The following is a 12,908-nucleotide window of genomic DNA, read 5'->3' as shown; positions in this document are numbered from 1 at the left end:
ATGTTATTTGATTTTCACAGTGTGTATTTTAGGCAGGCGTTACAGCAGTGGCAAAAAGCCAAATATATAAGCAAGCACCTGGCTCACAATCAAATCATCTTTTCTTATCATTTATCACTTCCAAAGGCAATAATTTCAAAGATGTTCCAGGCTGCTATGAAAAACACTTTTAACAATTTGTATTTCACTGTTCAAGTTTTAAAACTATAAACGGATTTTAAATGGTGTTTTATCATCAAAAACCACATGATGTGTTTTCTCTCTTTTTTTTCTTTTTTCTATTTTTTTTTTTTTTTTTTTTTTTGGCAATGGGGTCTCACTCTGTTGCCCAGGCTGGAATGCAGGTGGCACAATCACGGCTCACTGCAGCCTTGAATTCCTGGGCTCAGGTGATCTTCCCACCTAAGCCTCCTGAGTAGCTGGGCCTACAGGCATGTGCTACTACGCCTATGCCTTGCTAATTTTTGGATTTTTTTTTTTCTTTCTGCAGAGATGAGGTCTCACCATGTTGCCCAAGCTAGTCTCAAACTCCTGGACTCAAGTGATCCTCCTGCCTCAGCCTCCTAAAGTACTAGGATTACAGGCGTGACCCACTGCACCCAGCCGAGGTGTTGTTCTTCTATATCTTATAAGAAGTCAATGCTTATATTTTCCTGATGATGAGGGTCCATATCTGGCACTGTCCATCCACTTACCAAGTACACTTATGTAAGGATGAAACCATCATTTTCTAAAGTAGATATGTGGTATTGTTTATAATGGAAGCCTGCTCAATGCTGTGTTATTTCTGCTCCCCCTTGCCAAAGCTCTGCTGTTCCTTTGCCTGGTGTGCCTCACCTTACTTAGCTGAAGGAACCTGGAAAGTTCCTGACAGTTTAGGATTTTAAGACTATGTTAAAGTCAGAAGATTTTCCACAAAGTAGTGCTCAAGCGGACTATACTCAACTATACATTATACTACAGGATTCACTTATTTATGAATTCACCAGCAGTCAGGAGATTTAAGTTCCAACGGGGCAGACTTTCTCTATCTTGTTTTCCCCTGAATCCCTAGTGCTTACATATATTGAGTACTAAATAAAATTACTTGCCAACTGAATCTTTAAAACAATTTGGGGACTTGGAACAATGACAACAAAAATCATGCTCAAGTAATTGCTACAGGTGAGCACTGAATATAAATTTTAGGCTAGGGAGTCAGAACTGCAACAAAGTGCTTTCACAGACCTTTAGCAATAACTTGAGCCGAGTGTTGATCATGCAAGTCCTCTGCTTTCCTTCTCCCTCACTTCTCCCTCGGGCTGGGGGCTCTGGGTTCAGGCTCTCACCTCTAGATTCCTCAGATATCTTCCTGCTGGGACTGGCCAAAACGTAGGTCTCAACTGAAGCAAGTCAAAATTATTACTGGTAAACAAATCTATGATGTAATGTAAATGTAAGTCATTAGCAATCTTGATAAGCACAATTTTTAAGTTGTTAAAAATACTAATGCTTGCAATTTAATTTTTCAAGTCATCTTGAATGGATATATGCATGAATTTGCTAATTTATTTAAACTGTAATCCAGGCCAGGTGCCATGGCTCATGCCTGTTATCCCAACACTAGGGGAAGCCAAGGCAGGAAGATTGTTTGAAGCCAAGAGTTCAAGAAGAGCCTGGCCAACAAACAAAGTGACAATTTTTTTTTTTTTTTTCTGAGACAGAGTCTCCCTCTGTCTCCCAGGCTGGAGTGCGGTGGCGCAATCTCAGCTCACTGCAAGCTCCGCCTCCCAAGTTCACGCCATTCTCTTGTCTCAGCCTCCCGAGTAGCTGGGACTATAGGCACCCGCCACAATGCCTGGCTATTTTTTTTTTTTTTGTATTTTTTTTTTTTAGTAGAGACGGGGTTTCACCGTGTTAGCCAGGATGGTGTCGATCTCCTGACCTCGTGATCCACCTGCCTCGACCTCCCAAAGTGCTGGGATTACAGGCGTGAGCCACCCTGCCCGGCCGGGACAATTTGTCTCTTAAAAAAAAAAAAAAGGAAAAATAAACTCTAGTCCACTAAGTATGTGAGGTGGTTTCCTATTTTTTCACCAATTTAAGATAAGAGTATAAGGAATTGTTTATGCCCCTAATGTACAATTTTATCATTTTTCTTCCCCCCAATTTTTTTGAGATAGAGTCTTACTCTGTCACCCAGGCTAGAGTGCAGTGGTGTGGTCTTGGCTCACTGCAACTGCTGCCTCCCACCCAGCTAATTTTTGTATTTTTGGTAGAAACGAGGTTTCTGCCATGTTGGCCAGGTTGGTCTCAAACTCCTGACCTCACATGATCTGGCCACCTCGGCCTCTCAAAATGCTGGGATTACAGGCGTGAGTCACTGCACCCAGCCCTCATTTTCCTCCCTTTAAAGAGCAAAGTGAATTAAAAGCCTAGAACAAGAGTGAACAGTCCTCAATAAGGGTGCTAACAGGTTATGTAGGTCACAGGATCTGGCACACTTTTGGCAGCCACCATCTGTGACTTCCACTACCCCAACACCTGAATTTGCCTGTGCCACCACAACAAAAGTAGAGTCACAGCTATCAATAATGTTTGCTGTAAGAGAAAATGTTCGTATTCAAGAAATGTTCAAATTGGCAGTCCACTGGAATGCTATTTCTACACACAAGAATGAGGTGCTTGAGTACCAACAGGACTCTTATTTAGAGCTATTTCCCATGCTTAAGAATTCAAAGTTAGAACTGACAAGTATATAGTATGGAACCTCACAACCAGGTAGAGAGGGGCAGGGTAACCCAGGGTGCTCCCTCTTTGAAGGGAGTAGATACACACTGCCATATACACAAAATCCCAACGGGCCTTTCTAATTTGCAATTTTGTAAAGGATTTCGGGGTATTTTTAGACTCCATTTATATGTTATTTCCTCTTGAAGCTGCAATGAACATTCACCAAAGTTTGGTCACGTTATTCTTTTCCTGAACCTGAAGATTAAAGGTATTCATCCCCTGGGTAAACAATTTTATGAAGGTGTTAATTTATTATTATTATTATTACTATTATTATTTTAGGAGACAGTGTCTTAGTCTGCCACCCAGGCTGGAGTGAAGTGGTGTGATCATAGCTCACTACAGCCGTGAACTCCTAGGCTCAAGTGATCCTCCCGCTTCAGAGCCCTGCCCCAAGTAGCTGGGACTACAGGCATGTGCCACCATGCCCAGCTAATTTATTTTTTTATTTTTATTTATTTTTTTTGACACAGAGTCTTGCTCTGTCACCTAGGCTGGAGTGCAGTGGCATGATCTCAGCTCACCGCAACCTCCGCCTCCAGGGTTCAAGCAATTCTCCTGCCCCAGCCTCCCAAGTAGCTGGGATTACAGGTACCTGCCACCATGCCCAGCTAATTTTTTTTGTATTTTAGTAGAGGCGGGGTTTCACCATGTTCAGGCTGGTCTCAAACTCCTGACCTTGTGATCTGCCCGCTTCAGCCTCCCAAAGTGCTGGGATTACAGGCGTGAGCCACCGCGCCTGGCCCAGCTGATTTATTTTTGGGGAGGATAGAGACAGGGTCTTATTATGTTGCCCAGGCTGGTCTCGAACTTCTGGCCTCAATTGATCCTCCTACCTCGCCTCGGCCTCCTAAAGCGCTGGCATTACAGGCATGAATCACCGTGCCCAGCCGAGATGTTGTTTTTATAAAATAAAGACTAAATGTATTTTAAAAATGAAGCCTACATGTATGCAATTGTTATAAAAGCACCATCTAGGCCGGGCGTGGTGTCTCACGCCTGTAATCCCAGCACTTTGGGAGGCCGAGGTGGGCGGATCATGAGGTCAGGAGATTGGGACCATCCTGGCTAACACGGTGAAACCCCGTCTCTATTAAAAATACAAAAAATTAGCTGGGCGTGGCGGCAGGCGCCTGTAGTCCCAGCTACTCAGGAGGCTGAGGCAGGAGAATGGAGTGAACCCATGAGGCAGAGCTTGCAGTGAGCCAAGATCGCACACTGCACTCCAGCCTGGGCGACAGAGTGAGACTCTGTCTCAAAATAAAAAAAAAAGCACCATCTAAACTAAATACAGGAAAAAATACTGAATTCACCTTTTTTTTTTTTTTTTTGAGAGGCTCTCATTCTGTCGCCCAGGCTGGAGTGCAGTGGCACGATCTTGGCTCACTGCAACCTGCACAGCACCAAACCTGGCTAATTTTTTCTTAAATTTTTGGTAGAAACAGGGTTTGCCATGTTGCCCAGGCTGGTCTCAAACTCCTGAACTCAAGTGATCTGTCTGCCTCGGCCTTCCAAAGTGCTGGGATAACAGGCATGAGCCACCATGCCTGGCCTGAATTCACCTATTTATGGCATGAGTTGAGGAATTAATTTGGATTTATCAAAATCTGATTAATTTGGCCAGGTGTGGTGGGTCATGCTTGTAATCCCAGCACTTTGGGAGGTTGAGGCAAGAGGATCACTTGAGCCCAGGGAGTTCCAGGATGCAGTAAGCTATGATCGTGCACCACTGCACTCCAGCCTAGGCAACAGTGTGAGACCCTGTCTCCAAATAAAACAAAAAAAAGGGAAAAACCAAAAAATATTCATTTGATTTTTCAAGTTACAGACAGAAATAAGTTCCTGAAAATTTAGAAGGTATCTATGGTAGGCTGCTAATTATCTTAATTCATTCTTCCACAGTAATCGAGGTTTAGTTAGTCACACTGACACCCAGCTACAGAGTATATTTCCTGGCTTCCCCACTGTAGCTAGGTATGGCCCATGCAATTCGTTTTCTTCAATGAAATGTGAGCAAAAGCGATGTACGTATCTTCCTCATCACTTGCTTGGCTTCCTTCTTCCTCCCCTTTTCCCATCCCTTCCTCGGGCTAAGACTCAGTCATGACTAAGTGGTTTCTCTGCTTTGACAAAACCTAAGGAGAAAGAGGAACAACAAATTGAAAGGAATCTTGATCTCTGAATTATCATGAGGTGTGAGAGAAATTTCCTATGTGGAAATGTCTCTGGGATCTCCATTATACTCACTTAGCTAATACTATTAACAAAAATAAAACTTACCACCATAATTATAACACAGGAAGAATATTTAAGTACTGTAAGCAAGAAAACCAGCTTGAGCTCTTTCATGCCAGATTTTTTTTTTTTTTTTTTTTTTTTTTTTTTGAGACAGAGACTAGATCTTGCTCTGTTGCCCAGGCTGGAGTGCAGTGGCATGATCTTGAAAGCTGGAGTGCAGTGGCGTGATCTTGGCTCACTGCAACCTCACCTCCCATGCTCACGGGAGCCTCCTGCCTCAGCCTCCCGAGTAGCTGGGACTATAGGCATGAGCCACCATGCCCAGCTAATTTTTGTATTTTTTGTAAAGACAAGGTTTCACCATGTTGCCCAGGCTGGTCTCAAACTCCTGGGCTCAAGCAATCTGCCTACCTCGGCCTCCCAAAGTGTTGGCATTACAGGCATGACCTACTGCATCCAAGCCTAAATATTTTTTTTCTTCTTTTTACCTTATACAATGGGGTGGACTGATAGATTTTTAACTAAGTTATCTCAAATTTCACCCTGAATTCCAGACAGCTTCCTACCATTGAACAGATTAAAAATACATGCACGATTTGAAGATATCCTTCACTTTTTTAATATAAAAAAATTTCACCAGCAATAGATCAGAGATTCACTTTTAACATTAGCTCTAATACTAGTAAAGAAAAATTATTATACCTTTTTTCCCCACCCAACGGATTGAGGGGGAAAATCAGTCCTCTTAAGACTCCTTCCTTTTTAAGAAACCTCTTCTTGGCCGGGTGTAGTGGCTCACACCTGTAATCCTAGCACTTTGAGAGGCCAAGGTTGGCGGATCGCTTGAGGTCAGGAGTTCAAAACCAGCCTGGCCAACACGGTGAAATCCCATCTCTACTAAAAATACAAAATATTAGCCAGGTGTGGTGGCAGGTGCCTGTAATTTCAGCTACTTGGGAGGCTGAGGCAGGAGAATTGTTTGAACCTGGGAGGCGGAGGTTGCAGTGAGCCAGTATGATGCCAATGCACTCCAGCCTAGGCAACAGAGCGAGACTGTCTCAAAAAGAAAAAAAAAAAGAAAACCTCTTCTATGTGTGATGCTATAATCAATGTCATAACAATGTTTCCTCTAGGAATGTTTTTAACTGAAAACATTCTACAAAGACAAACATTAAATCTCCAGCTGAGTAAACAGTACACAGGTACTTGAAAGTATATTCAAGTATCAGCATGTACTCTTTTCTATCAGCAAAAGCTGAAATGTGAAAAAAATAAACAACTTCTCTCAATTTGGCTTAAGATGTGGGACTCAGAAGCATTTTAAAATTATCAGAAGAATCCTTTATCCCTATTTTGTTTTCTCATTTTGTACATTTTCCTCTGAATAATCTTGTCCATTGTTGACTCCCAAATCTATCTCTAAGGGCCAAACCTGAGCTCCAGACCCCAAAATCCACAGGACCCATTCCACTACCTGTGCTCTGGAACCTCTTCAACACCTTGCTGCATCAATTTTCTTCACTTCTTTGTCTCTGTCAACTTGTCTCCCCAGATCCTTCTCATCAGCACTTAATACGTGTAAATCTGGGCCAGCGCGGTGGCTCATGCCTGTAATCCCAGCACTTTGGGAGGCCGAGGTGGGCGGATCACGAGGTCAGGACATCAAGACCATCCTGGCTAACACAGTGAAACCCCATCTCTACTAAAAATACAAAAAATTAGCCGGGCGTGGTGGCAGGTGCCTTGTTGTCCCAGCTACTCGGGAGGCTAAGGCAGGAGAATGGCGTCAACCCGGGAGGTGGAGCGTGCAGTGAGCGGAGATCGCACCACTGCACTCCAGCCTGGGTGGCAGAGCAAGACTCCATCTCAAAAAAAAAAAAACAAAAAAAAAGTGCAAATCTCTCTATCTCAAAGAAGCAAGCAAGCAAATAAAAACACTCAACCCCACGTTCCCCTCTGTATCTAATTCTTTCATGGCTTAACATCTTAAAGGAGTCGTCTACACTGCTGTTTCTTCTATGTTCTCACCTCTTATTTACTCAGTCATCCATCGATCCCTTCACTCCACATAATACTTCCTTCTTACCAAGATCATTAGTGACCAACTTGTTGCTTCACACATGGGAAGCACACTGGGCTTAACACTGGAAGAAGTAAGCTTTAGCCTTGGTTTGGCTGTGATGTGACTCAGGTGACTTAACTAATCCTTCTGCAACTTATTTTCTCACCCCTAATATGAGGAAATTATTTTAAATCCTCTGGTTATAACTCTCCTGAGAGTTTTATATACATTCAATGCAGGAATTAAGTCACCACTCCTCTCATGGTTGGACAAGAATGATGTGAGACCAGGGTAGGCCCAGTTCTGGGAGAAGTTAGGGTTTTGGTATTTTGTCTGATAGGTCATCAGGAAGCTGCAGAAACCTAAATATAAAGGTTTGGGTAGTGAACATGATTTCCAAGGCCCCTTCCAAATCCAGATTCATTTTAAAATAAAATTCAAATGGCATTTAGGAAGGTATAATCTGTGTATTTATAATTTCTATCATATATTTTCTTAAGTGGCTTTGATAGTATTTGAAGAAAGGAGCCAACATGACAGCAAGGAAAAGCTTCGTTCCTCCTTGGCTGCTGAGTCTAGAAGCCTAAGCCTAGACACAGACACTGGCTCTAGTACTACAGCTTTCTTCCAAGTAGAGCCCCAGAGGACTATCGGAAGTGCAAACATGGGCCCACAGGGGAGGCTAGGGATAAATATTCTGGGTTGCCTCTGAAAAACGGACAAAATTTCCTGATTTCATTCACATCAAAAGTTAAGAGTACTTGACCAGGAATGAGTAGGCTTACATACCTGATCAGCAACCAAATTTACTGAGCAACCCAAGCCATATAGAATTCATAGATACGAAACCTCTTTCTGCTTTGGTCTAATAAATCTAAGTAAACACTTCCCTTTCATTCAAGAATAAAATCATAAGCACAAGTGTAAGAGCCTGAGTGTGGTTAAGTTTAAAAAGCAGAGTCTTTTAGTCAAAGTGTAGTTCCAAAGATAATGAGTGGGCCTACCAGAAAAATGCCCGTGCATACCCCCTCCTCTGTAGCACATGCAAATCCAGCCACTGCATGCAAATACCAGACTTGGGCACAAAAACAATGACACATTTCAATCAACACTCACCCTCTAGATTCTCCAGAAAGGAGCTGGACATGAGAGCACACTGTGGTTAGGCCATTTCTCTGCTGAACCTGATGGCTGGTGTTCCAAGTCAGATATAAATTGGTCTGTGTCAAAGAAGACAACATCACTACTGAATGGAACAAACCAGAGGGTGAACTTAATCTACTACAGTGCCCAGCCTGTTTTTTTTCTATAATCAAAAGGAATTTAACTGTCTTTTACTTGTCAATCACTGCATAAAATGGCTCTCCACATTTTATTAGATAAAATAAATACTGGAGTTCAGATAGCTCAGGTACTAAGATGATTCTTTTAAAAATTTGAAGGGCAATAACTTTAAGAGTTACAATTATGGTTTTCAGTGGTTTTAAGGGATAAATTCAGCTTTAAATAAACTAGTTTTTATTACATTATATCTATTAGTAGTTCCCAAATACTTGGCTAAGGCTACATCAAAATTATCTGGGCAACTGATAAAAATATAAACTCCTGAATGTTTTATAAAAATACAAACTCAAACCACAAAATCAAAATCTTTAAGGGTAGCAGCCCAGAAAACTATATGTACAGCCAAATCTGGGAGTCATGGAAGAGTATTTTTTTTGAGATGGAGTCTCACTCTGTCACCCAGGCTGGAGTGCAGTGGCACAATCTCTGCCCACTGCAACCTCTGCCTCCCAGGTTCAAGTGATTCTCCTGCCTCAGCCTCCCTAGTAGCTGGGACTACAGGCACTCACCACCATGCCTGGCTACTTTTTGTATTTTTAGTAGAGATGGGGTTTCAACCATGTTGGCCAGGTGGGTCTCAAACTCCTGGCCTCAGGTTATCCGCCCGCCTAGGCCTCCCAAAGTGCTAGGATTACAGGCGTAAGCCACCATGCCCGCCTGGAGGAGTATTTTTTAAACTAAAGTTCACATCCATTAGAAATTTATGAAATCAATTCAGCAAGTTGAAACTAGTATTTTTTTTTTAATTTTTATTTTTTTAAATATTTATTTATTTATTTATTTATTTATTTATTTTTTGAGACAGAGTCTTGCTCTGTCGCCCAGGCTGGAGTGCAGTGGCGCCATCTTGGCTCGCTGCAAGCTCCACCTCCTGAGTTCACGCCATTCTCCTGCCTCAGCCTCCCGAGTAGCTGGGACCACAGGTGCCCACCACCACGCCCGGCTAATTTTTTGTATTTTTAGTAGAGACAGGGTTTCACCTTCTTAGCCAGGATGGTCTCGATCTCCTGACCTTGTGATCCACCCACCTCAGCCTCCCAAAGTGCTGGGATTATAGGCGTGAGCCACCGCACCCGGCCCCTGAAACTAGTATTTTAAAGAAGAGAAAGCAACAGGCCGGGCATGGTGGCTCACACCTGTAATCCCAGCACTTTGGGAGGCCGAGGCGGGTGGATCATGAGGTGAGGACACCGAGACCATCCTGGCTAACACGGTGAAACCCTGTCTCTACTAAAAATACAAAAAAAAAAAAAAAAATCAGCCAGGCGTGGTGGCGGGCGCCTGTAGTCCCAGCTACTTGGGAGGCTGAGGCAGAAGAATGGCATGAACCTGGGAGGTAGAGCTTGCAGTGAGCCAAGATCACGCCACTGCACTTCAGCCTGGGCAACAAAGTGAGACTCCGTCTCAAAAAAAAAAAAAGAAAAAGAGAAAGAAATAGAACAAAATAGAAGATAGCAGGCTGCATTCCCTCTAATAAAGGTTAAGAATTGGTTTGTGAGACTTTAACATTAGTCGTATATGTATGTATTTTTTGTGTACTGGGTCACAACATAATCCTTGTATTTTATTGTAGGAAGCTGTCAAAAATGTTTGAAAGTCACTGCACAAAAGAAGAGTCACCACTGGTCAGTTTTGCAGTACTGGCTAAAGCATTCAGATGCCCCAAGAGTCAAAAACACAATAACGAAATAGTGAGACTCCGACTCAAACAACAACAACAACAACAACCCTCATCTTTTTGCCTATAAGGATTTATTCTTGGCCTCTGTTGTACAACTTCAAGTAAAAGGACCTAACCTACTTAGAAGGGAAAAATCTGCATGTAGTCTCTATGAACACTAACTAATACCTTCCTTTTAAGCAGATAAAAGAAGAAAAACAAAGGAAGAGTCAATCTGTACAAAATGCACCCTCACTATAGGGGTCAAAACAAAACAAAATCCAGAAATCCTTTGGTTAAGCAAAATTTTTCTGACTTAAGCTTGTTTATTATTTGAGATCACTCACCTAGTTTTCAGAGGTGATTTAAAGATTACAGTGTGTGCAAAGTATTTTAAATACTGAAAATATCAAAATACTCTTTTTGGGGGTTCCCAATCTCCACAACTGAATCCTCCAAAACAGACTTGAAGGTATAGAACATGTGATTACAGGTACAGCAGCATAAAAATCATAAGAAAGCATCCCAGGAACAAAGCAAGAGGCCAACACACACTATGGGAGCTTTTGTGAGTGGATGAATTCAGTGGTACTTTCAGATTGTGCTTTACAGAAACTTGCAGTGCTCCAGAAATCCTTCTAGTTCCTTGAAGCACTTTCGTGAGCTCCAAAATATACCTCATTCATCTCTCCTGATCACAAGAACTTTGACCAAACATTTACAAAAGTGTGCCGGGCACGGTGCCTCATGCCTGTAATCCCAGCACTTTGGGAGGCCAAGGCGGGTAGATCACCTGAGGTCAGGAGTTCGAGACCAGCCTGGCCAGCATGGTGAAACCCCGTCTCTACTAAAAACACAAAAATTAGCTGGGTGTGTGGTAGATGCCTGTAATCCCAGCTACTCAGGAAGCTGAGGCAGGAGAATTGCTTGAACCTGGGAGGCGGAAGTTGCAGTGAGCTGAGATCATGCCATTGCACTCCAGACTGGGCAACAGGGTGAGACTCCGACTCAAACAACAACAACAACAACAACAAACATTTACAGAAGAAGAGTTTCAGCTGGGCACAGTGGCTCACGCCTGTAATCCCAGCACTTTGGGAGGCCGAGGCGGGAGGATCACAAGGTCAGGAGATAGAAACCATCCTGGCCAACATGGTGAAACCCCGTCTCTACTAAAAATACAAAAATTAGCTGGGCATAGTGGTGAGTGCCTGTAATCCCAGCTACTCGAGAGGCTGAGGCAGGAGAACGGCGTGAACCCGGGAGGTGGAGGTTGCAGTGAGCTGAGATCGCGCCACTGCACTCCAGCCTGGCGACAGAGCGAGACTCCATCTCAAAACAAAACAAAGAAAAAAGAGTTTCGATTCTTTTGAAACTCTTAAAAAGATTAAAGAAAAGGAAACACTTCCTAACTCATTATGAGGCCAGAATTTACTCTGACACAAAGCCAGAAAAAGATACTATAAGAAAAGAAAAGGCTAGGCACAGTGGCTTACACCTGGGAGGCTAAGGTGGGTGGATCACGAGGTCAGGAGTTCGAGACCAGCCTGGCCAATATGGTGAAACCCCATCTCTACTAAAAATACAAAAAAATTAGCCGGGCATGGTGGTGCGCGCTTGTAGTCCCAGCTACTCGGGAGGCTGAAGCAGAAGAATCGCTTGAACTGGGGAGGCAGAGGTTGCAGTGAGCCGAGATCACACCACTGCATTCCTGCCTGAGCGACAGAGCAAGACTCCATCTCAAACAAACAAACAAACAAAAAAACTACAGAATATTCTTTATGAATATAGATGCAAAAATCAACAAAACACTAACACAATTCAGCAGCATATTAAAAGGATGATACACTAAGACCAAGTGAGTTTTATTCCCAGAATGCAAGGATGATTCAACAAATGAAAATCAATTAAAGTAATATGCCAAATTAGTTGAACAAAAGAAAAAAAAAACGTACTCCTGACTGGCATGGGCAACATGGCAAGACCCTACCTCTACAAAAATTAATTTAAAAACCACATGATCATCTCGATAGATGCAGAAAAGTGTTTGTAAAAATTCTTTTTTTTTTTTGAGACAAGGTGTCACTCTGTCACCAAGGCTGGTGTGCAGTGGCACAATAATGGCTCACTGCAGCCTCTACCTCCCAGGCTCAAGCAATCCTCCCACTTCAGCTTCCCAAGTATTTGGGACCACAGCACCTGGCTAATTTTTTGTATTCTTTTTTTTTTTTTTTTTTTTTTTTTTTTGAGAAGGAATCTCACTCTGTCGCCCAGGCTGGAGTGCAGTGGCACGATCTTGGCTCACTGCAAGCTCCGCCTTCCGGGTTCACGCCATTCTCCTGCCTCAGCCTCCCGAGTAGCTGGGACTACAGGTGCCCGCCATCATGCCCAGCTAATTTTTTTGTATTTTCAGTAGAGATGGAGTTTCACTGTGTTAGCCAGGATGGTCTCGACGTCCCGACCTCGTGATCCGCCCACCTCGGCCTCCCAAAGTGCTGGGATTACAGGCGCGAGCCACTGCACCTGGCCATTTTTTGTATTTTTAGCAGAGATGGGATTTCATCATGTTGCCCAGGCTGGTCTTGAACTCTTGGGCTCGAGCAATCTGCCCACCTCGGCCTCCCAAAGTGCTAGGACTACAGGACTGAGCCAACATGCCCAGAGTGAGTGTGACTGTGAGTGTGTGTGTGTGTGTGTGTTGGGGGGCAGGGGGGTTAGCCAGAGTTTTATTCATTCATTTCTTACATTTGAAGTACTTCAACTACTACACAACTGCAACAAACCACTTTACGGGGTTTCCCCTCTCTGTCAATTTTACAGAGACCTAACCAT

At 43.2% G+C, this 12,908-nt stretch overlaps 1 protein-coding gene across 17 annotated transcripts in view; it reads right to left on the bottom strand.

Moving 5' to 3' along the window:
• Positions 1–12,908, bottom strand: part of NFATC3 (nuclear factor of activated T cells 3) — a 147,555-nt gene that overhangs the window by 6,690 nt on the left and 127,957 nt on the right. For 2 of the 17 annotated variants that reach the window (XM_016928896.4, XM_016928901.4), the window contains one exon: positions 8,189–8,318. The exons of 2 other annotated variants lie outside the window; for them this stretch is intronic. In XM_016928896.4, coding sequence (XP_016784385.1) covers positions 8,189–8,318 — 130 coding nt within the window. Of the gene's footprint in view, positions 1–1,227; positions 1,418–4,663; positions 4,908–8,188; positions 8,319–12,908 lie in introns of those variants that run through there. 13 more of the 17 variants (XR_010152371.1, XR_010152369.1, XR_010152370.1 and 10 more) reach the window with 13 other exon arrangements.

The sequence above is a fragment of the Pan troglodytes genome, chromosome 18, assembly GCF_028858775.2.
Source record: "Pan troglodytes isolate AG18354 chromosome 18, NHGRI_mPanTro3-v2.0_pri, whole genome shotgun sequence".
In the NCBI taxonomy this organism is placed as follows: domain Eukaryota; kingdom Metazoa; phylum Chordata; class Mammalia; order Primates; family Hominidae; genus Pan; species Pan troglodytes.
This window is presented reverse-complemented; position numbering and strand designations above follow the sequence as displayed.